This window comes from Condylostylus longicornis, unplaced genomic scaffold, assembly GCF_029603195.1.
Source record: "Condylostylus longicornis isolate FDR11 unplaced genomic scaffold, ASM2960319v2 ptg000044l, whole genome shotgun sequence".
NCBI classification, from domain to species: domain Eukaryota; kingdom Metazoa; phylum Arthropoda; class Insecta; order Diptera; family Dolichopodidae; genus Condylostylus; species Condylostylus longicornis.
In genome coordinates, this window is record NW_026578013.1 from 2,241,070 (window position 1) to 2,265,641 (window position 24,572).

A 24,572-nucleotide genomic window follows, 5' to 3' on the forward strand; every position below is an offset into this window, starting at 1 on the left:
ATTTTAATTAAAAAAAGATTTTGTGTATTATTCTAAAATAAATTTGGGGTTTTTCAATTATATTTATTATTCTAATCAAAAAATTTGATGTTGACGTTTCGATTGTCAAAAAAAAAAATTTTTTGACAACTCATTTCTTTTTTTCTGTGTTTGATGTTTTTTTTGTTTTTTGTTTTCCTTCCATACAATTACTATATATTCTCTTTTCACTTTCGCTCTCTTTTTTTTCTGTTGATGTTTACGAACGAACATCAAGTTATATTTTGTTATTCATATTGTATAAGTACGTCTATGTCGTACTATTTTATTTGTGGTTATCATTGTAGTGCAAATATTGTACTTTGAAAAAAAAAATAAAAATTTTGTGGTTTTGTTACCGCAATTTTTGTATTTTCAAATTTCGTTTTCCAATTTTGTTACACAAAACTTCCTTATGTTGTCAATATGATATTTGTTTTTGATTATTTGAAAATTTTATTACAAATTGTTGATGTTTTGATGCATACATTTATGTATGTATATTTATCATATCTGTTAAATTATTGAATGGTGATGAATATTTAACTATTATGCCGAAAATATATTAACATTTATAAAAATCCTAATAAATTTTTTTCTGTTATTCTATGTGTATATTTTTTAGCAACAATTGTTATATATATACATAATATTTTTAATATATACGTTTATATCATAAAATGTCAAAAAGTAGAAATTTGTTACTCTTACTTATTTTCGTAAATACATACATATGTATGTATGTATATACATGCTTAATTAATTATTATTATTATTTTAGAATCCTTTTCGTCACGATAAAATAAAAATTTTTCAACTTGTTGCAATTTATGTTGTTCGTAAAAACTATTTTTTTTCGTATTTATATCGGCAATCGGTGTATATTTTTCACACACACACACACATTCGCATATTTCTTGTACACATACACACTCACTGTGTATGAATAATGGTAATGAATTTGTATTTTGGTATGGTATACTTAATTGCAATACTATTATTCCGCCGAATACTCGTTATTTCTAAATTCTATATTATCAATTATGTACATATATACATATATGCTGTTTAGGGTTTATTCTGTGATATACTCATCTATTATATTTCAAAATTTGGAAATATTATTTTGTACATATTTTATATATTCGTATGTGTTGTACACATACTCTTAAAACGTACCCGTTAAATTTTCACTAATTCTTACTGTAATTTTTTCTATGGTGGTTCGTTCTTGTTTTCCCTATATATTTCGTACATACATTTGTACATCTTATATAAATTCAATTTTCTGAATTAATATAATTTAAGTTTATTATTTATATTTAAATTATTTTAAATAAATTTTTATATTTTTATATTAAAGTTTTCGGGAATCTTATGTAAAACAAATCAAAGTGTATTTTGTGTTATTTCAATAACAATATAAAATATTAATGAAAAAAAAGTGGAATACACAATAAAAATAATTATTTAAAAAAAACAAAGTGAATTAAAATAAACAAAAAACTACAGTGAAGTATTAAATAATTTAAAATTTTACCAAAGAATTAAAAAACAATAACAACATCAGAATAAATTAACAGCAAATAATATTATATAATATTGGAAATATTGGAAATTAAGGAAATAAAATCGGATTATAACATATAATTGGATACAATAAATTATACCATATTGGATTATATAATATCAGCATTATAATTGGAACATATTCATTATTATTATTTATTTTTGGATTATTATACTACAATTTAATTAAATTCTGCAACAATTTCAATTTTTGCAACTTCAAATTTCATATTAATTATTTTGGATTTATTATGCTTTCATTGTTGAATTGTAAGTTTAAAATAATTTTCTCAATTAATTTTTATTTTTTATACTTTAATTACCTTTCATACATAATTTACATTTTATTTTTCATTTTACATTTTGAAATTGTGAAAAAAAACTATTTGAATAATTTTAAAATCAATTCATTTGTAATATTTTAATATATTATTCTTATAATGCATTTATTTTTTTTATATTTATTCGAAAATTATATTAATATTCTTCTGGAATAATTATAATTGGCATAAATTCAAACTAAATAATGAATATTCATTGTTAAACCATCTATTTATGTATAACGTGTCACAGTAGAAATGAAGTATGATTACCATTTAATAGCAGAAAAAAAATGAATCTGTATCGAAAGCCCAAGTTTCATTTGTGATATTTTTGCAAATATCCCGAATTGAGCTTAATGAAACACTAAATCTTGCAGTTAGACATTTGTTAATTTGACAACAAGGGAGAATGACAATTTAGAATTAATTTTGTGAGAGAACAGAGAGAGGGAGCATGAGAAAATTTTGTATATATACTCGTTAAACCTTGCAAATATGCTAGTGACAATGCAAAATTTTGCAAGAGTATGTATTTTTAAGTGGGTTCTATAATAGCAAATAATATTTTAATTAAAAATGAAATATTGTTTCGTTTGAGCTTAAAGTATCCAAAAATGGTGTTAACTGGTTATTTAATTTATAAAATTTTTATTTTCCTGTCCGACAAAATAAGTTTCAATTTTAAATATTGAACTATTGCCATTGCTCTGGAATTTTAACTATTATCATTACTCTGGAAAAAACAAAAGAGTTTCGAAATTGCAAATGGGTTTAGGTCATTTTTAAAATAAACCATCCATATATGTAGATATACACCCTATAAATATTGAAATCAATTCGAGAACTATAGACTGTTTACGTTCAAGAAAATTTTAAAATCTCACTTAAAGTTTTTACATTTACTCTTACTCTACGCTTTCACCTTATATAATTCTGAGATGGAAAGTTATTTTGTATAAGAGTTTATTGCAATGAAAAGGAGAATACTTTGTTTAATATTGGCGTTCATGTACATTTTCATAATTTATATATACATTCATATATCAATTTGAAGTTATTCATATTTTTCCACCTCTTATAATATAAAAGATTAAAACAAAAATATTGAAATTTTTATAATCAGACAAAGAATGAATAAAAAAACAATGAAGAAAATAAAGGTTAAAATAAAAAATGTTCCTTTGCTTTCATAAATTTTAAGGAAAGTTAACAAATTCTCTAATATTAAACCCTATAACAAATCACCCTTTAATTCCCTAAATGTCAACTATACTCGCATTTAAAAGTGCGTGTGGGAGTTTGGTAAGTTTATGGTATGTAAGAGCTAAAAAAATGTAAAAAGAAAAATAAAAATAAATAAATTCATTAATTAAATAATTATTATTTGGTTAATACTAAAATGAATCATTGATTAATGATTTATATACGAAAATTTGTTACTTAAATTAATAAAAACTTAAGAGAACAAAGGAAGAATATAATATTTACACAATTATATACACATTGTCTCTCAATATTTGCATAACAATTTAAACCATTAAGAAGTTTTAGCACATTTCAAAAAAACATTGGAAAAAAATATGAAATTCGTCTGTTTGTATACAAAATTTCCTTACACCGTTCAAGATAAAATTTTGTATACAAGTAGCCCTAAGTAAAAGCGTTTCAATACTCAGGCGTTTCAATATATCGTTTCAAATACTCAGGGCGAAAGCTAAGTATATATAAAATAAGTTCTAGGAATAAAATTGTTAAAGAGAAATATGGTGAATTTCGCATTTTAATTGCTCGGCGACATTGCACCTACCCATGTTACGGAAGTGTAAGAAAACAATTTTTCCACAAATATATATTTGAATTTACTAATGTCACGGTTTGATCAACGTGACAATCTGTGACAATCTGACAGTTTTACATTTGTAATCATTTTAAAGAAAATATCCGTCAGATTAACTTAAAAGTTTATATATGCATAACCTTCGTCTGACGATGCAACAAACCATCTAACCTTAAAAAGGAATAAAGTGTCAGAAATTTTACTTTTACTATACAGGCCGAATTTACATTTTTTACCATATCTCAAGAACTATAATCGATGGAATCGGAATCAGTTGGGTTAATCTTGTGCGATACTTTCGCTAAATCATAAAACACTGTTGGTGGTCGGTCCATTATGTACCGACCACATCAGTTTTTTTCCTTTATTAAATACATTATTGTTATCTTACGAATCACTATGTTAATAAGAGTATTATGTGATTTTGCAAATAGTTTTAGAGACACAACGTACTTGTAAGTTAATCCAAGTATGTATGTTTTCATTTACATATAGTTTTTCTTTTTGTTTTATATCCCTTTATTAATTTTGATTTTCAAACTAAAAAAAAAATTCAATATAAAATTGTTTTTCCCGCCATCATAGCCTATTTAAATATTAATATTAATTTATTTTTCCTTTTTTAATAATTCAATATTATGCATTGTTTTAAAATGAATACACTCATGTGAGTTAGTATTCATAAAATTAATTCAATTCATATACATATTTAAGTACTATCACACTGCATATGTATCATCTATAAATATCTACGTAAGTGTGTATTTAAAATTATTATTATAACTATAATAATGACTCATATAAGAAAAATTCTTTATAAATTATTCATTATTGTTCCCTTTTTCAAAAAAAAAAAGAAGAATAAACATTCTTTGATAAAAATAAATAAATTGGTTGAAAAATAAAAAAAAAAAATAAAAATGTAAAAAGTTCTTTATTGCAGTATAGGACAGAAAATTGAATGGGTTTGGCAGAAAAATTTTATTAGAATAGATTTCTGTGGCCTTAAGGAAAATGTCACTAAATCAAAATATTGTATTTTAAGTAAATTGAATTCAATGTTGTAATTTTTATTTTGAGTTCAGATTTATAAAGTTGAGAGTAGCATTAACATTGTGTTAGGTGAAATGAGATTTATGTGAGATAAAAATTCAAGTGAGAACAATGTTAAAAAGATCTATTTTAAAATAATTTTCGAAAAGTAAAACGTAAGTTAGTTTTTACACAATTAACTTTGAAACTGTAATATGATTTTTGAAAATAATAGCTCATTTGCAAAGGTTACTTACAATTTCGAAATAAATTAGTTTGCATTAATAAAATTTTATTAGAAAAAACACGTTAAACTATGAAAATTTCGAATTTATAACCGAATTATGAACAATAGTAAATTTTATTTTTATGTATAATATTTTTACTTGGTATCACAGACAAATTTTGCATCTCATTCTTTTATTTGCATATTTAATATACGAAAATTTCTGATTATAAGTAAAATAATAGATTTTTTACATTTTTTTTTAAATAAAAATGACCTAATGCATGTTATTATTGCTGCTTCTTAAGTTGCAATATACCGAGAATGTTATACTTAAAATTCTAAATTGCTCTACTTTAGATTCCATTAATATTTATTTCTTCTAATTTGGTCAGTTAAAAAATCATTTGTAATATCCAAGTATTTTATATTTCGTATTTGTATGTTATAGAATGAAATATTAATTTTGAAAACAATGAAATACCAAATGCAAATTTGTAATAAAATTACAATTAATTTAGCCTTTGAAGATTGTTTTTTCTTTTAAAGAATTTAAATACAAAAGCGCATATAAATACCATCTGGTTTAAATCTGGTTGCTTATTTGTTATTGGTGAAATAAAAGTGAATATTATCACGTATACGTTTTCTGAGATTATAACTTTACTTATAAGTGCAATTTCTTAAGAAAAGCGTAACATAAATCAACGAATTTGATTTCGAAAAACAAGAAAATTGAAAATTTTTTCAAAGAAATTTCAAAATAAAATTAAAAATTTGCAATTTTTGAATGAAATTAATAATTGAAATTTAATATTGTAATCCTGCGACTCATAATTGCGCTTTTAGAAGGGTATTTACATAATAATAGCAATTTATTTGCAAGATTAAGATCTTTATATTTACATGAAAGCTCCATGATCTAATTTAATTTTATAACTCTTTCTTTTTCCGAAACATCACTAAATAAGGTGCAAAATTTTTTAAGTCTATTACAACATTCAATTCTACGGCACATGTAGGTTATTTGTTTGAAAAATTTCTATAGGAAATATAGTAATTTTGGTACAAGAAAGTTGTAGGCGAAGATTGCAGAAATGCCCCTAATTATAGGCAACAATAAATTCCATATAAAGAAAAGTTGTACAGTAATTTATTAATTAGAATCCAAAATATTGTCAGAAAGTCATAAAACTTTTCTTGTATACTATTATCTTTATTTTTGTTCGAATATTGGAAATTCATCTTGGAATTTAGAATCTCTGTGATACTAGACATTAGTTTTAAGGTAGGAGTATGAAGTTGACGCTTCCTGAAACATTTATGAATAAAAATTTAAAACAACTCGGTAATGCAAATGAATTCAATAATTCAATAAAAACAATGAAAAAAGAAGTTCGTCTATTATTTTCTGTTCTTCAAGTCATTTTCAATCATCTCGTTTCTAAGAAATTATGTAAGGACGTGAAATATGCACCAGTATATTAGGGATCCCCACAAAAAAATAACAAAAAAATTTTTGTATTATGCAATTTAATAACCTTAACATTTTATTTTTTTAATTTTTTAAAACAAAGTTTTTTTTTAAACATTATATAACTAATTTTTAAATATGGCAATTCAACAATGACAAATCACAAAAATTTTTTCATATACACACATACATACATATCAATTATTTTATACTTCACAAGATGCCTTGAATTCACCTTATACTTACCTTGAAATAAGAATTTTTTTTTTCGTATAAATATTTATTCTTTCTTCTCTAACCTTATAAATTGATAGTTTTCAGATGTTTTATTTAATAATTATATTCAGTTTAAATTGAAAATAAAATCAATTATCTCAAATTTCTGTGTCATAAGGAAAAAAATGAGATAAGAACCGAGGCGTATCATTCGTGTTCTTGTATATTATACTTAAAAAACCTGACAATAAATTTATACTTAGATACTATAAATTTAATACTTGGAGTATTTAATATAGCGGCTACAATACGCTATATACCAAAGTAAATTAAGCGAAAATAAAATAGAAAATGCTTATAATAGAAAAAAAAATAGTTCTGTATAAATTTTTTGTGTGTGTACTTTATGAAAATAAAAAAAAAAATCAATGATTTAAATTGAAATCAAAGAATCAGGAATTTAAATATTTTGTTACTTGAAATATAACACTTTTAATAAGGAAAATAAAAAAAAATTCCAAGTCTATGCTTAGTCATCATTTAATGAGCTAAACGAGATAACTATATTATTTTAAATTGATAAAAAGATATTTTTTGTTTTTTTTTTAAATTAGTTTTAAAATTTTTTTTTTTTTAATTAACAGTGCTGCACAATAATTTTGATATTTATAAATGTTTTAATTCCTATATAATTTCGGAATCGGTATATTTTGCTCTTTATAAAGTTTGATAAGAGCTTGATCATTAAATTGATTGTTAAATTAGGAAGAAATACAATTATTTTGCTTTAATATTAAAACTTTATTTTAAAAAGATTGAGGCCGTTTCGAAAATTTATGCCATTTTGAAAAGGTTATACACTCTTGAAGTTAAATAAATTTAAAATGAAGCTTGGTTGCCTGTTATAGTCTCGTATAGTTCTAGTCTCTTCAATTCGTATATATCATTTGAAATTTAACCGATTAATTGTTTTTTCTTATTATTTTTCTCCTTTTATATAAGGTTTTTTGTCATACCGATTTTTTCCACGTTGCACTTCTACTAAAATTAACCATTTGAGTGCACACATGTACCACATGTACCACTTTTGTATTTTGTCCTCAAATTTGCAAAATGGATCTTAAAATTTTTATTTTTTAATATATCTGTGTAATAAAAATACTTAGTTTCTTATATTCTCATATTTTTTGCATTCGCTCTTGAGAGTTGAAAGTAAACTAATTAGATAATTTAAAAACGATCTCATTTTGAAAATATTGCTAGACAAAAGTAGAACATGTGTGCACTGAAAAGGTTAATAATGACTAAAGGTTCTTGATTAACTTAAATTAATTGTAAAAATGAAAAATTTAAGACAAGATTTACATAAATTAATATACGCTTTAAATTTGCAAATTAGATATGAAGAACTAGCTATTTAAATTTGTAATTTTCACATTTCGCAAATTTCCTATATCGTAAATTTTGAAACATTGTTTCCGAATATATTTTATGCCATTTGACAGTAACTCCATCTAGTGGATAAATAATGTGTTATATTAAAATTTTTCTTCTTTTAATGAATAATATATTTGATGTTAATGTCGGAAGATTTTACAACTAAAAGAAATAAGAGATAGTTAAATTGTTCCCCAGAATAATTTTGTAAAGCTTGTCTTACTTGTATAATTAAATGCAACACATAAATATGAAGAGGCCATTACGCATTTTTTTCACCAATAAAGTATTTAATGATTCTCGAAATAACAAGTTGACTGCTTATAATTCAATTTGTATTTTTTGTAAATTATTTATAAATTATTTGTGAAACGATAAAAATTGGACAGTACTGTTTCAATTTATTTTATTAGTTTTCATTTTAAATTGTTTTTTATTCGTTTTTTTCCATTTTTAGAATTTTTATTTGATAATGCGAAATCAAAAAAAACTACTTGTATTTTACTTATACGAAAAACTATAATATTATTATTTAATAAAGCGATTATATTTGAAGTTGATTTCCTTGAAATTTCTATGGTATTGAAATATAAGATCTTATTTGAACAACAACAAAAAAACAAAAAAGATAAAATTATTTCTTTTTGATATTAAATTTCTTTTTACTGTTATTGAAAAATTAATTGATTTAATTTTTTATTTTAACTTAACTATTATATTTAACTTTTGATAATTTTTTTTATGAATTATTATGATTACTCTGATTAAACAATATAAAATATACTTGTGTAAACATATTGTGCCCAGTCTGCATGAAATTCTGTACATTATACATCCATATATGCTTAGAAAAGCGACAGCCATCAAATTTTGAAATCTTACTTAAATTTAATTGAAATCAATAATAAAATAACTTGAGCGTATAATAAAAAAACAGTGGTTATAATTTGTTATATCCGGCTTACTTATAGTTATTAGATATATTTTTAGCCCCTTAAACTATGCAATTAATTTGGCAGAGTAAATATGTAATAATGCCTTAATTTAAATGAATTCGACCGTATTCTGCATTCCACTACTAATTGAATCGTGAATTTAAAGTGCATTCGATTTCAAAATAGGTGTTTTACGCTAAACATAATTTCGAAAAATGTTGAAATCACCTTATTCAGCAAGGTCAACGGTTAATATTTTTTTAAGTTTTTAATTAATTTCTCTTAAAGATTTTGTAATCAAATTTGGAAATTAAATTTTAAAAAATGGATCCAGCCGTTTTACTAATAAAGCATGAGTATCGGGAGAAGAATTAAATCGAAAAAAATTGGAAGGGCATTTGCACGAGAAAGCAAATTTACTTCATTTTACTTTTAATCGTATAAATTAAATGCTTGTTTACTAAAGTTCAAAATTAAAAATGCACAGCAATCCGTTCAAGAAAAAAAGAAAACAGCAATCCACTAAGACAAAAATAATTTTTATTTTCCTCTAAAAATTACTAAAAATAATTTTGCCTTAATTTTTAAATACAAACATATACATAAATACACAATTGGAAAGATTTCAAAAAAAAAAAGTCTTCATTAATTAAATTGATGACTAAATGTACTACTAAAATTAATGCTTAATAATATCTGGCTATTTTAGATAAACAAATAGATTCTTAACTTTATGATAGTTTTAAATTAAAGAAGCGAAGAATACTGTTAAATATTTTGTTATTATAGTAAATTTATTAACATGTTTTATGCAACCTAATATAACAATATTTTAGGGCACACTATACGCTCTATAACTTATAACACTCTCACCATTGTTCACTTATTACTTTGTAACATATTTAAAATTCCTGAAAGGAAGTATTCACATTTACAAATTTCGAATCTTTTTTTATTCCCATATAGCTTGCTACTAACAAAAATTTCAATATACACAAAAAAATTTTACTCATAAAAATTTCTTTAGTGATTTTATAAAAAATTTGTTTACGATAATCTTATCAATCAATATTAATACTTTGTTAATTTTGATCTCTTGATTTGTTTTAATTTATACATTTCAAAACAAAATAGAAAAAGAAAACAAAAAGTTCACATTTCCGGCATTTTCTGTCAGCACACAATTTTTGTTCATCGAATACAAGTGATATTATAGGTATACGAGTACACACACAATCCATATCTTGTTTCTTACAAAAAACGTTTTTAGATTTAATACTCGAAAAATTTTTATAAGAAAAAAAAATTTTAAATTCTTTTCCTCTTTCTTCGTACTAAAACAAATTTGGTATATTTGTTAAGAGGAATTATTTAAGTATTTCTGAAATTCTTTTTAGTTTTTAATCTTTCTTCTGTTCACTTTTTGCCAAGCAGAGCAAAAAAAAGTTTATTATATTTTATTGATGCAATCAAAAGACCTTCAACCACCGGAAAGAACAAAATTTATTTATTTATTTATCTTATCGTTTGATAATAATCTAGCACCACATATTTTCACTACCGAAAATATTTTCTACAGAGAAATATTTTAATTAAATAAAAAAAAAAACAAATACAGCGACATTTCTGAATCCTGTCAATTTTTATAAACAGAAGAAGATTTTCTTTATTTATTATTGAAATTTTTTGTTTGCCTATATGTCAACACTATAATATAATTTTACATTAAGTGTTATACATATACGTATAACAAATTGTTGATAAGATAATATTATGTTTTAGTTTATTTAAATGTGTTTGTTATTTTTATTTATGCTGTTATAATTTTTAACGTTTATAACGAAAACAATATGGGCAAATTGTTATCTTTAGTGTATGATAATTTAAAACTACATTTTTGCAATAATATTAATAAATAAATACAGAAGAATTCATGATAATGTATGTTATAACTAACTCTATTCAAGCTTTGCTATACTTGAAAAAATAATTATTTATGGGGTATATTCACTTTGTCATGCCGTATGTAACACCAAAAAGGAAATATTTGTAAGCCCAAAATCAAATTCTAAGTCGTCTACTATTGTAGCGCTCATTTGAGAATATAAAAGGAATTAAGATTTAAAATTTGGCGCAGATGTATATTTTTACATAACGCAAATCGGTATTAAAAATGAGTAAGATTCGTCCACTGAAACAGGTATCTTCCGCAAGAAAGTTCGGACAGAAAAATTCGCCAAATATTGTGATGCGGCATACCTTTGAAAATGTTTTTGGAATCTTAACAACTTTTGTTTGATAACTTTTTTGACATCGGTTTTCTAAAGCCGCATAGGTCTTTTAAAAAAATAGGCCAAGGTATGATCACCTATAGTTGTTACAAAAGAATTTTTAGTAGAGGACAGAACTTTTCACTTAAGTTTTTTCGCTTGTTATTCTTCGTAATTATTAATTTTTAAAATGCGAAAAATTTAGATTCAAGTATATAATTACTTGCATGCATGCACCTTGTGTATTTAAACCTTTGATATTGAATTTCATTGAATTCCCCAAATTTGCATTATTCCTATAATTGCAATGAACGCCATCTGATTATTAATATTTAATTCATATACTATAGATAGTGATTTTTTTTCTCTGTTTTCTTTCTTGTCGAGAGAATGGAATTGCCATATTCCGTAATATTTCTCTTTCTTTTTTTTTTTGTTTTGTTTAAATTGCCTACTTTTTATGTACATTTCACGTATTTAACACTCTGACACATGTTCATATTATATAAATTATGTATGTGTATGTGTATTTGTAAACATGTGCTTTGTATACGTTTTTGTCTTATGATGTCATGGCAAAAGTTCAATTCATTTGAGGTTGTTTTTAATTTTTTATATTTTTCGTACATTTTTTGCTATTTACTTTTTTTTTCTATTTTTTTTTTGTTTTTATTGTATATATAGAAATTTGTATTGTATGTAGTTTTTATACTACACTAGTAAGAAAAACGGCCTTGACTTAATTCCACTCATTATTATTATTATTATTTTTTTTTTGATTTTATGGGGAAAGATGAACGCGTTGCTGAACATTTCGCTAGTGATTTTTCTACAGTTTTTTTTTTTGTAAAGTTTGTTTTATAAATTTAGATTAAAATGTTGAATTTTTCTTTTTTTTTTTCGATTTAAATAAATAATTATGAACTATATAATTTTTTTATCTGTATTTTTGTTTTCACTTTTTTTTTTTTTTAGAAAATATTTAAAAAGAATTAATGCATGAAATTTTATGGAAAATTTGTTCTATTTATTTTATGTTCATTTGTAATTATTATTTTGCTATTATTACGAGCTCCATTTGAAATTGTTATTAAATGAATGATGAACAGACATGTGAATAAAGTTATGCATAATTAGAGTAAACTACTTGTAGTAAAAATAATTATCTGCACTTGTTAAGTGCTATGAAATTACTATTATTGTTGCCAGATCTTATGTATTCTCTGATATTGAGTTTATGCTTTAGATTTTAATTACCATGGACAATAGTTGTCTTAATGTTTTAATGTTTTATGATATATTTAAAATTGTTCTATGTATAGAAAGCTTTACTCTGAATTTCACACACCATTCTTTATTTATTCGATTAGAGGAAGGTTAAAATGGCGGCTTGACATATTTTGAATTTATGTGCCTGTACCATTTGTCCAAAACATTAATTTGGGGGTTAGTCAATTTATATAGCGTGAGTTTCATGATCATGACATGGTAATACTTTTTGGAGAAGTTTAACCAATTTTTAAAGAAGGTTTTCTGAGAATGTTTTTTTTTATTAATCTCGACAACCTTATTTTACAAGAATAGCGCGTAGAAGGATATAACAATCTTTTTTTTTAAATTGTATAGTTGTTTTGGATATTCTATACATTTTACACTAAACTATATTCCGATCCCCATTCACAAGTTATCCTTCACAATGCGTTTCTGATGAGAATGACAGAAAACAAAAAACATAAATTTAAATTTGTTTAAATACACAACGTGCCCTCAATTATTTTATAAAAGGACTCGTTATTTAGCCTTACATGTCAATTTTATTCTAAAACGTTTTGTTGTACATAATGTCAATTTTTATGTTACAAATTTTTGTTTTCTTTTGTCGAAAAAGAAAAATGAATTTCTTCGAGTAAAGTAAACATTTTTTGAAGATTTGTTTTGCCTTTTTTATATTTTTTTTTCTCTTTTCTTCTTTTTAATACATGGAAGATATTTTTTTTTTTTTTTGTATTTTCCTTTTTCATTTTGTTTTTTTTTTTTTTGTTATTATTCTAGAACCTTGAAGTTCTGATTGGTTGATGTAATTGGTGCCAAGGTAATTCATTTGGCAATGATAACAAATAAAAATTTTTCTTGTTGTTATAATTTTGTTTTTTTATTTGTTCTCTTTCGGTTTTTTTTTTTTGTTTTCCTTCTTTTAATTTTATTTTTTATTATTATTGTTATTAAATACTATCTCGGAATTTGGTATGATTTTATTTTTATTATTATTCTGAAATAATATAATGTTAAACATTATTGTTTATGTATGACGGTTTGTATTTACAATTATTATACAATTTGTGATTTATATATGTCCACATGCATGTACGTTGTATGTACATACATATACATACATAAATATTTTATTTGATTTCATTTTCTTAATGTTACATTAACGCGATACAATTAAGGTATTAAATGATATCATGTGGTATTTATTATAAGTATATAAGTACTTGAATTCAATAAAGGTTATTAAAAAATAAAATAAAATTCAAGGAAAAGAATTTTTGATTTATTTTTTATTTATTTTTTTTTATGGTTATTGTTTATTTAATTATATTTATAACAGATCTCTAGTATAGGATGGATAAGAAAATAATTATAAAATAAAAAAAAATGTAATTTTAACAAATCGGATAAAAATTTTTAAATATCAAAATTTTATGGCTAAATTTTTTAATTAAAAGCAAAGATTAATACCTCCTAAAACCATGCTATGAATATATATACATATTAAAAGAAAGTCGTTATTAAAAAAGTCATTATTTAACAAACATAAAAAATTGATACATAAAAAAATGAAGATATGAAAAAATTTCTGCAAAAGACTAATTTCAAAATTTGGAAGTTGTAGGCAAATGTTTCTAACAATATTGATTCAATCCAATTCAAAGTTACCATATTTTGAATTCCCGCAACAATTTTATTAATGAAGCATAAAAAAAACACAACTAATTAATTGAAAATTGCCTATTTATAGGCGTATTTTTTGGATTTCAAACATTATTTTTGTGCAAAATAAAGCCTTTGCATTTATATTTAAATAGATCTTCAAAAGTTTGTTTTTTATCCAAATATTTGCTTTAAAATTTAAACAATGAGCTCGTTACACATACGTACATATATTAATAAAAAATTGTATTAATTCAAAAAATTCGATTCCGCAGATTTCAATCAAAATTAAAAATTTTCGAATTAGTTGTACGATTTATGTTAATTTCAATTCAAAATTCATTTATTTTATCATGAAAATTCAATTTAATTTTACATTCTTTAATTTATACTTAGTGTTAATTGAAAGGATCTTTCTCACACGCGGCTTTTTCCTTTTAGTTTACCATTTTAACACGATTTTGACACAACCTATCATTTATTGTGTGATTTCTGAATAGAGGAAACCAAAATAATATTAATTATTGATATTAAATTGTCAAGTACTTATATTAATAATAGTTTTATTATTGCAAAATACAATTACTTAATTACTTATTTACTTATATACTAGAAATTTTAATACTAAAAAATTTTAAAATAAATAATGTAGTCACGCGGTAGATACTTGCAAAATTTTAAAAGTTGATATTTTTGTTCGTATTTCTGTTGGTCGGATTAAAAATTTCATAAATAAATTTTCTTTAGCTCCTTATTACCACAATATATGTATACAATTTTATAATTATGCATACAAAACATCGTTTCTAAAAATATATCATGTATACGATATTGTTAACCAACATCTTTAAGTTTAAATTGAACCATGGAATCTACAAAATATACAATGTCAGCCATTTTATATTTAATTGTTTGTGGCATAGAACGTGATTAAATTTTTGTTAAATGAAGTTGTTGTTGAAAATTAAGTAAGAAATGCAAAAAAACATAAAATAAAAATAAATTTCACATTTTCTCCTTTTTTTTTTTTGCATATTTCTTCAACATTGCAATTATAATCTTCACATTTTTTGTTAAGCACATAATAATTGTGATATACTTCCTTGACTTTCATATTAAAAAGAAACGCAATCATTGTAAAATTTAAGAGAAATTCATTTAACAAAAAAATTAAAGAAACACTTAAAAAAGAACTTGAATTAACGTCAATTTCAATGAAAAATGTTCGTGATTAAAAAAAGAATTATTTATAAACATATAAGGATTTAAAACTTTAAATTATTAAAAAAAAAAAAAAATCTATTAAAAATTTTTATGACTGTTTAGACTGGACATAATTTTTCTTTTGTTTTTTTTTTTCTCTTTAAAATGTTAATTGGCTACTTAACAAATTACTCCTTTTTAATAAAAATCATCGCATTGAAATAAACCGGTCATTTTTAGTTATTTTTTAATTAATTTAAATTTATTACTTAAATATAATCACGATAAATAATATTTATTCAAATTTATATATAATTTAATGTTTATAAAATAAAGGTACATACTCGTATGAGAGAGACATGCATAAATCATATCGGATAACCTTCAATGTATGCTTAATCATTACAAAAATTTTATTTTATCAAAAAGTATGTATTTATTCAAAAAATATGAAAAAAACCAGAAAAAATGGTTTACTTTACTTTTGCAAATTATTGAAATTTAAAAAGAAATAAAAAACAAAATGTAGGTTAATGTTATGAACCCAACTTGATAACGACAGATGGAAGGATTTATAATTAAAATAATAAAACATTGACTTTTTTTTTCTTTTATTTTTTAATAATAATAACACGCAGCATTCAATTGGTTTACTTATTCAATTGACCTCATTAAGTATTAAACGTTATTTTAAGGAGTTTGGAACAAGGTGTACCAATAAAATTAAATATCAAATATTTAGGAGTAAAGAACTTAAATATTAATTCATTGCTTCAAACGCTTAATATACCAAAGAAAATCACATAAAATAATAGTTACAAATTCTATAAAAAAATGGCTGAAAGGAACGACTGAATCATTTTCCCGGCAGGTGGCTTAATATTTTAAAAGTAAATGTCAAATTCATGACATTTATTATTCGAAATCCAATTTTATATTTGTATTTTCATATATAACCCAGCATTTACACATACAAGTTACTTGCAAGCAAGTTTGTATAATATTAATTGTCAATTAGTTTTTCGAAATGTCAAATTACTTGCTATTATGACGTAGGCGTTTAGCAAGTTAATTTTTGAAAATGTCTTTGAGAAGAAAACAACTAGCAATATATATAATTGTTTATAAATTTTAGAAACCATAAGTTTGCTAAGTTTAATTTTTTCAAAACAAAATTCAAAAATTTTAAATTAAAAAAAAAAAAAATCAAAACAACAAATTTTTTTTTGTGAATTTCTCAATATGTCAAATTACTTGCTCAAATTACTGGCAGCAAAATTTTCTTGCAAGTTGAACTGCAAGTAAACAAGCAAGTAGAAATATTTCAATGTGTTAGTAAAATTTTTGTATGTATTGCAACTTTCCTGCAAGTAACTTGTACGTGTAAATGCTGGGTAAGATTCAAATCTTATACAATCTACTCCGGGAATTGCTTAAAGTATTTTATGTTCTAAATGCTCTAAAGCTTCCTAATTGAAATTTATTATATTTTATTAGTTTAATTTCCCTTATTATGCTCTTATGGCAAGTGATTGGAAAAAAATTCTAAAAGTTTTCAATAATGCATAATTGTTATACTAGTTTTGTCATACAGTTATCTATAACTAATTAATAAAATTTAGCAAGAATGAATTTTTAATCAAAGAATATTTTTAAAATTTTTCAATTCTCTTTTTGGGTTGTAGTTGCAATTTATTGTAAAAAAAAAATTGTTAAAATTTTATAATATAATATTAAATGTTACAACATAATGTCCAGCTTTTCTATGAATAAAAATAAATTATTTTAAATTGTATTGGTAAACCAACGAAATCACTTTACACAATACACTTATTTTATATTCGAAGATTGTATTGGTACGTATGTATATAATATGTATGTGTCAATGAATGAATTTAAAAAAAAAACCTTCCTTTATTCTTTTACTTTACATACTTTAACTTTTTCCTTCTTCTTTCAATGAAACACTTTGTATTTATATACAAAAAATAGTGTTTTTAACATAAAATGACGTCAGCGACACCTATACTTAAAAAGAATAAAACGAACAAAATGAAAAAAAAAATAAAATATCTTAAAATGTCATATTAAGTATACGAGTATGTTCACTATATGTTTGTCTGTTTGTCTGCACAAACATACATTCTATATACATACATATACATACATGCATATTATTTCCTTGAGATGTTTTTCTTTTTTTTTTTAAATATAACCTACAAGCACGTAATATAATTTTTGTTGATAAAGAGAAAAATAAAAGCAAAAAAAACGAAAATAATAATAAAAAGAAAAATAAATAAAATTGTAATAATCACGATGGTCGATTGTTATAATATATTTGCAAATTGTGCAAATAACCCTATATTTTTTTTTTTTGTAATATGGTATGTACGCATAAAGTGCACAAACACAGTGTTAAAGTATGTACATAAATGTACATACATATATTTCACTTAGTTAATATATATGTAATCATAATTGAACACATTATGCATGCATTCATGTACGTTTTATATACGTAACTCATAATCATATTACACACATTCCTGTATAATATTCCTATTTAATAGGTGTTGTGGGTACATGCGATATTTTAAGTGAAATGGTGGTTAAAATGAAAAATAAAAAAGTATGGTAGTTATAAAACAAAAAATAATCGTATGTACTTCATACATTTGTACATACAAAGCCAACCATAACTATTAATTTATGACCTCGAGTGTTAAAAAAAAAAGAAAAGACCTTAAAATTATAAATACAACAAAACGCCGTATAATAAAACTAAAGCAGAGAAGCAAGAAAAAGAGAAAAATTAGCACAAAGACCTCTGGATTGGTTCAGGGCCGATTTGATGGGTTTTTTTTTTCTTTTCTATTTAACTTGTTTTTTTTTTGGTAATCGGGTATTTTTGTTATGTTTAAATTTTTGTTTTTCTTTTTTAGTTTTTCATTACATATTTTGAAGGTTTTCTTCTCATTATTGCGTATTCTTTTATTTTTTTTCTATTTTATTGTTTGCTGCTGTTCTTGTTATTTGTTTTTTGCTATTTTTACATTGCGTGCATTTTTAAAAATAACAACAAAAAGAAAAAAAAAACCAAACCAATACTTAAAAATAATTTTAATGATTTTTTTTTTGTAAGTGCTTTCGAAAAATAATACACAATGGCAATAGCAAAAACAAGCAAAAAAAAAAAATATACAAAAAAAGAAAAAAGGAAAAAAGCTCTCACGGATGTTGTCGTCTACAGACGCTGCTACAATTTACACGTATGCATAAGGTTTTTTTTTTTCTATAATCATGAAGGAGAAAAAAGAAGAGTAGAATTTAAATTTCAAAAGAGTTTTGATGTTTTTTTTGTATTATTTTTGTTTATTTTTATGCAACATTATACGAGTACATTGCAATTGTTGCATTTCATTTAAAAAAAAAATTCTTTTTTTTTTTTTCTTATTTTTAAATTAAACACTAAATTAATGTCAATTTTTTTCTGATGAAGCTCAAGAAGGAAAAAAAAATTGTGTAGAGAATTTTTAATAAAGTGTGAGGGAAAGAAAAAAGTATATTTTTGCATATACAATAATGTTTTCCATGTTTTCCGTTTAAAAAATTGTTAAAAAGAGAATTTTAAATACAAAATGAAATAATCGTTTTTTTTTTTTCTTTTAAGTCTATGCAAGTGTACGTTTTACTTTATTTGTATAGAAGAATTTAAATTAAATACAAGGTTGAATCTTATAGCTTGAATTTTTGTCGTTGAATAGTGTTAATATCGAATAATCTAGAGGATAATAATAAATGTTCTTCAAACAAATCAGTAGTTGATTTGCATGAAAGCAACAATTTGGAACTTGCAAAATATTAAAGAAAACTAGAGTAAAAACTGGAACAAAAGAGAGAAACGATTTGCTATTATTCAAAATAATTTTGATAAACTGGCGCTAATACTTACCCTTCTTTAATACATATATATTAAACCCGCCATCTTTTTAGCTTTGCGGAAAAAGCATCTTGTTTCTCGGCATAATAAATTGTTAATATCTGAAATTTTAGGATTTTGAACGCAGGTTGAAAAGATGAACTTGTTTGAAAAAGCTGCTTTAGAATTAATATTTTGTTATACTATATTCAGAATATTTATTTCTTTCCCGAAATCTTAGCCTTGTTTAATATTTCACATTAACCGATTAAAAAATGTGGACTCCGTTACCATATTGTATTGTGTAACATTACACAATTTTTGCCCTACATATGTGTATATATATTTGGTAATAAAAATTAAATTTACTCATAACTTTATTGCATTTCATTAAAAATCTTTACGAGTGTCTTAAATAAACCTCAATTATCTAATTGTTATGAATTCCCTAAAAATATGCAATTTTTTGCATCAAAACACAACTATAGTAAATAAATTGGATTTCACTGTAAACAATTTAAAATAATTCGTGTACAAATATTATACAAATTTTTATATAAGATTTTAAAATGATTTTGTCTTATAATGCTGCAATATATACACTTTATATGCTGCCAATATTGCAGCATGCAAGTATTATTCTCTTATAACATATACTCGTACATAAGTCTTACTTTAAATTTTTTCAAATAAATATTTTAAACTCTCTCATTCATTATTCATTTAAAAATTATTCTTAAATTTTTAATTAATTGCAATCGAAACTAAATTCCATTTCTCTTCTTTGTATTTCAGGCTCTGCTCAAAAATGTTGCATCATAGTGCCGATGATTTAATGGTCCAACAACAGATGGCAATCATCGATGATCTAGAATATACATCAGCAAAATCAGCTGAAAATAAATCTGAAATAGTAAATTGCTTTCAAAATACAACAGAAGATCAAAAAGAAAAATCAGCAATTACTAGTAAATTAGCAATAGCAACAACAGCAACAACACAAAATAAAATTGACAATGATGATGTGATAGAATTAGATTCATCACCAGAAAAATCCAATTTAAAAACTTTAACAAGTCCAAATAAAGATTTCAATGCTAAGAAAATTTCTTTAGAATCTATAACAACAACATTAAAAGAAAATTCATTAAAAATGCAACCATTAGAAAAAGTTCGTGAAACAATTACAAAAAGTAATGAAACATCAAATATAAAATCAGAATTAAAAGATCAAGAAGATGATAGAAATGAAAAATGCAATGAAAGTGATCAAAATAAAGAAAATATTGAGAATAATGAAAATCAAGTGAATGGAAAAGAAGATGAAATCACAGAAATCGATAATGAAAATCAATTAGATCAAAATAAGGATGAAAAATCAATGATAAATGAAAAACAATTATTTAAAGATGATGAAAATAAAGAAAAACAGAAGAATGAAACAACGTCACGAAATGATAAAAATTTAGAATTAATGGATGTTTCTGAAAATGAAATTTTAAATGAGAATAAAAATGATAACAAAAACTTAATTAAAACTGAAGTAAAGGAATCATCAAATTATGCCACAAATGATATTAAAATTAATGATAATTCAAAATCTCCAGAACCACCTACCTCTATTAATACAACAACAAATCAATTAAATAATCGTAAACGTTTAAGATCACGTTCAATCAATGAAGATCAAAATGAATCGAATATTTCTAATAATATTAGATTGACATCAACACCATTAGCAAATCATAAAGATCATAATAAAGAATTTATTAATTCAACAGAACCACAAAATATGTCAACAGCAACGGCAACAAAAACAGTACCATTATTAAATTCTACAAGCACATCAACAAATGCTTACAATAATAATAACAATAATTGTGATGAAGATGATAATGTCGAACAAATACATCCAATGAAAAAATTACGTGCAGAACTTGAAACAAATTTTACAAAACATGATAGTATTTTAGCTGAATATATTGAAAGAACAACAAATGAAACACCAGATGATATTGATAAACATATTAGCCAATTGGCAATTGAAATTCATACATTAAATGATATGATTAAAGCCAAAGAATATGAATGGAATAATATGTTACATTTGAAAAAAGTTAAAGAAGAAATCTGTTTTCGTTTAACACGTAAAAAACAAGTTATGGAATTAATGGCAACAAAACTTGGTGAAATAACAAATCATATACCAAATGCAACAACATCAATTGAACAAAATTTATTAGGTGAAAAATTATCAATAGCAGCACAATTAAAAATTCCAAATTTAACAAATCATCATTTATTATCATCACATTCGCCACCAACAACTGGAGCAACATCAGCAACAACACCGAATCCATCATTAGTGGCTGCACAAGCTGCTGTTGCAGCAGCTGCAGCAGCAGCAGCAGCATCTGGTGGATCATCATCATTATCATCGCCATCAACAGTTGTATCATCATCGGCGGCAGCATTAGCTGCAATGGCAGCAGCAACATCAAATTTATTAAATTATTCAAATGCAGCAGCAACAACAATATCATCAGCAGCAAATAAAAATAATACCAATAATTTCTTAAATAGTAATAATGAATTTTCATTAAATTCGACATCAACATCAGCTGCTCAAAATATTTTACAATTACGTGCCAATATGAAAAGTTCCGATTTAGCTAAAGAAAAAAATAGTGCACAAAAAATTCATCGGTAAGTAAAAATTAAAATGTAATTTATTAAGAAATATTTTTTTTTTTTAAGTTTTACTCCCATCCCTTGTCTAAGTCATTCGAGTTTTTTTTTTTATATATATATATACATATATAAATTATGTATTAAAATTATAATAAATTAAGCATAAAATTTAATGAGAAAACAATTTTAATTAATATAACGGTTCTAACAAGTCGTAACAAATGAATTAAAATACGCGATACGTCCCTGTACTTTGATAATCCACTTTTTTTTTGTTGTTATTTTAAAAATTGGCGAATTTTTTTATTTTGTCATCGTTTTTTATTTTTTTTTTGTTTGTTTGTTTTATCACACTCATTTTTTTTAATTTTAATTTTTGTTTTTGTGCTGTTCAAAACTAATTTTCGAGCATTTTTTTGTTTATAAATTAATTTGTTAACTTTTCTAAATATAAACGTTTTCTTTTTTTTCGTTAATTTTCAACTAAAGCAATAATACCATCATCCTTTTCAATAATCCATTATAATTAATTTTATGAATCATTGTATAAATTCTGTCAGTCACAAACGCTCCATTATATAGATTGCTTTGAAATAAAATCATCCTGAATTCTTATTTTCAAATGATACACCATTAACTTCTACATGTTGTACAATAATTATTACTCACCATAAATCCAAAATCTAACACTCATTTTAATAAAATATAATTTATGAATCAATTTGAAATTGTTGCGCAATTTGGTGTGCAAATTGCAGTAAAATTGTCTCATATACCATTATTCTACAGCTTGCAAAACCTAAGGGCTGAATTATGTAGTAGTACTACATTATTATTTCATTTTGTATTATGCAGTCATTTTACGATTTTAGAAAAATTTAAATACTCAATCATAAATTTTTTTATCAATTCATACCATAATATTAAATATAAATTTAAAAAATCAAGTTTATTGGCTAACATTTCATTTCATTTTAAAAATATAAGCAAATTTTAACATTTAATTTGATTTTGATTGATGATTTGAAGTAAATTTTAAAATATAATACTCACAAAAAATGTACGTTCTTCATTTAAAATGAGCGTAATAATTAACATTCAAAATACAACAACATTGTTTTAAGAGATTATTACAAATCTCTTCTTCACTTGTGATGTCATAAAGTACGATGGGGCAAAAAACTGTTGAAAATGTCAAAATCATCAAAATATTTTCAAAAATATTTAAAAAATTAAAATTACTATAAATAAATAATTAAAAAATTGAATAAATTTTTGTAGAGTAAAACTGTGGAGTTTCTGTTCTTTTATAAATTTTGAGAAACTTTGTAGATTTAAAACTAAAATGTACTCGAATAATAAATATTCAACATTTTTCTCTATTTTTGCTTGGTGATGACACCTACTTTGAATTCTGAGTTTCCTTAGTGTAATAACAATAATAAAATTAAAAACAAATTTAATTAATTTACAATAACAAACTAACGATCAACTGATAATGGAAATGTCACGGTTATTGTTACCATTGAACTTATATTAGAAAACTTATTCTTTACTTTATAAAATATTTTGAGTTTTATTTTAATATTTACTTTGTTTATATCACAGAAATTGTTTTTGTATGGAATGGTTGTTCAAAAAATTTAATGATCTGTTTTAAAAATTCTATCTCATTTACTGTTTCTTCTGTTAAATTTAATTTAGTAAAATATCTCAATTCAGTTAATTTTCATTCTTCATCTTAAAATTTTAAGTAATCTTCAGATTTTCCTAACTTAATGTATTTCCTATAAGCTGTTTATTTTCTTTAATTCAAAATTATGCAAAAGTAATTATAAATTTTTTAATGAAAGCAGTGACTTTAAACATGATTTAGAGTTTCTATATTTAAGTAAAATGGGACAATGCTAGTTCTATTAATTAAAGATGAAATTGAAATTGAATGAAACTTAAAATTTGAGTATGTAAAATTTTCTAAATAATTTTCATTATGTATCCGAAATACATAGCGAAACTTTACAAAGATCTAATACATATTTGCTTAAATAATTACTTTAATATTTACTAAATTTCTGTTTTCAAGACGAATTTAATAACACAATGTCAAGCACTTACGATAACAAATAAAAATATAAGCAAAACAAGTTTTTTTTTTTGAAGTTGCGCTTTTTCTTCTTTTTTATTTTTCTAAGCTTTCTCTTCTTTTACTTTTCAAAACACATGCCGACTTTCATCTGTTCACCAAGATTAAATTAACTACTTAGTTTATTTTACTCATTATTTCTGAGGTAACAACGTGTTTGCTTTTTCATAACATTCTTCTGTACATACATACATACATACATTATATTATATTTAATTTATTTGTTTTTTATTTTATTTTTTTATTTTTTTTCTTTGGTTTTTTTTTTTTGTAACCATTTTTTCGCCATTTTTTAATTGTTTTTGTAAATTAACCTTGCAACCTCTTGTTTTTCTTTCTTGT

General features: G+C 23.4%; 1 protein-coding gene across 3 annotated transcripts in view; it reads left to right on the forward strand.

The window, feature by feature from the left end:
- Window positions 1-1,382: 1,382 nt before the first annotated feature.
- Window positions 1,383-24,572, forward strand: part of LOC129610201 (probable serine/threonine-protein kinase DDB_G0282963) — a 28,210-nt gene continuing 5,020 nt past the window's right edge. For all 3 annotated transcript variants that reach the window (XM_055522654.1, XM_055522655.1, XM_055522656.1), the window contains exons 1-2: window positions 1,383-1,857; window positions 20,192-22,102. In XM_055522654.1, coding sequence (XP_055378629.1) covers window positions 20,205-22,102 — 1,898 coding nt within the window. In that variant the 5' untranslated portion in view covers window positions 1,383-1,857; window positions 20,192-20,204. The remainder of the gene's footprint in view (window positions 1,858-20,191; window positions 22,103-24,572) is intronic.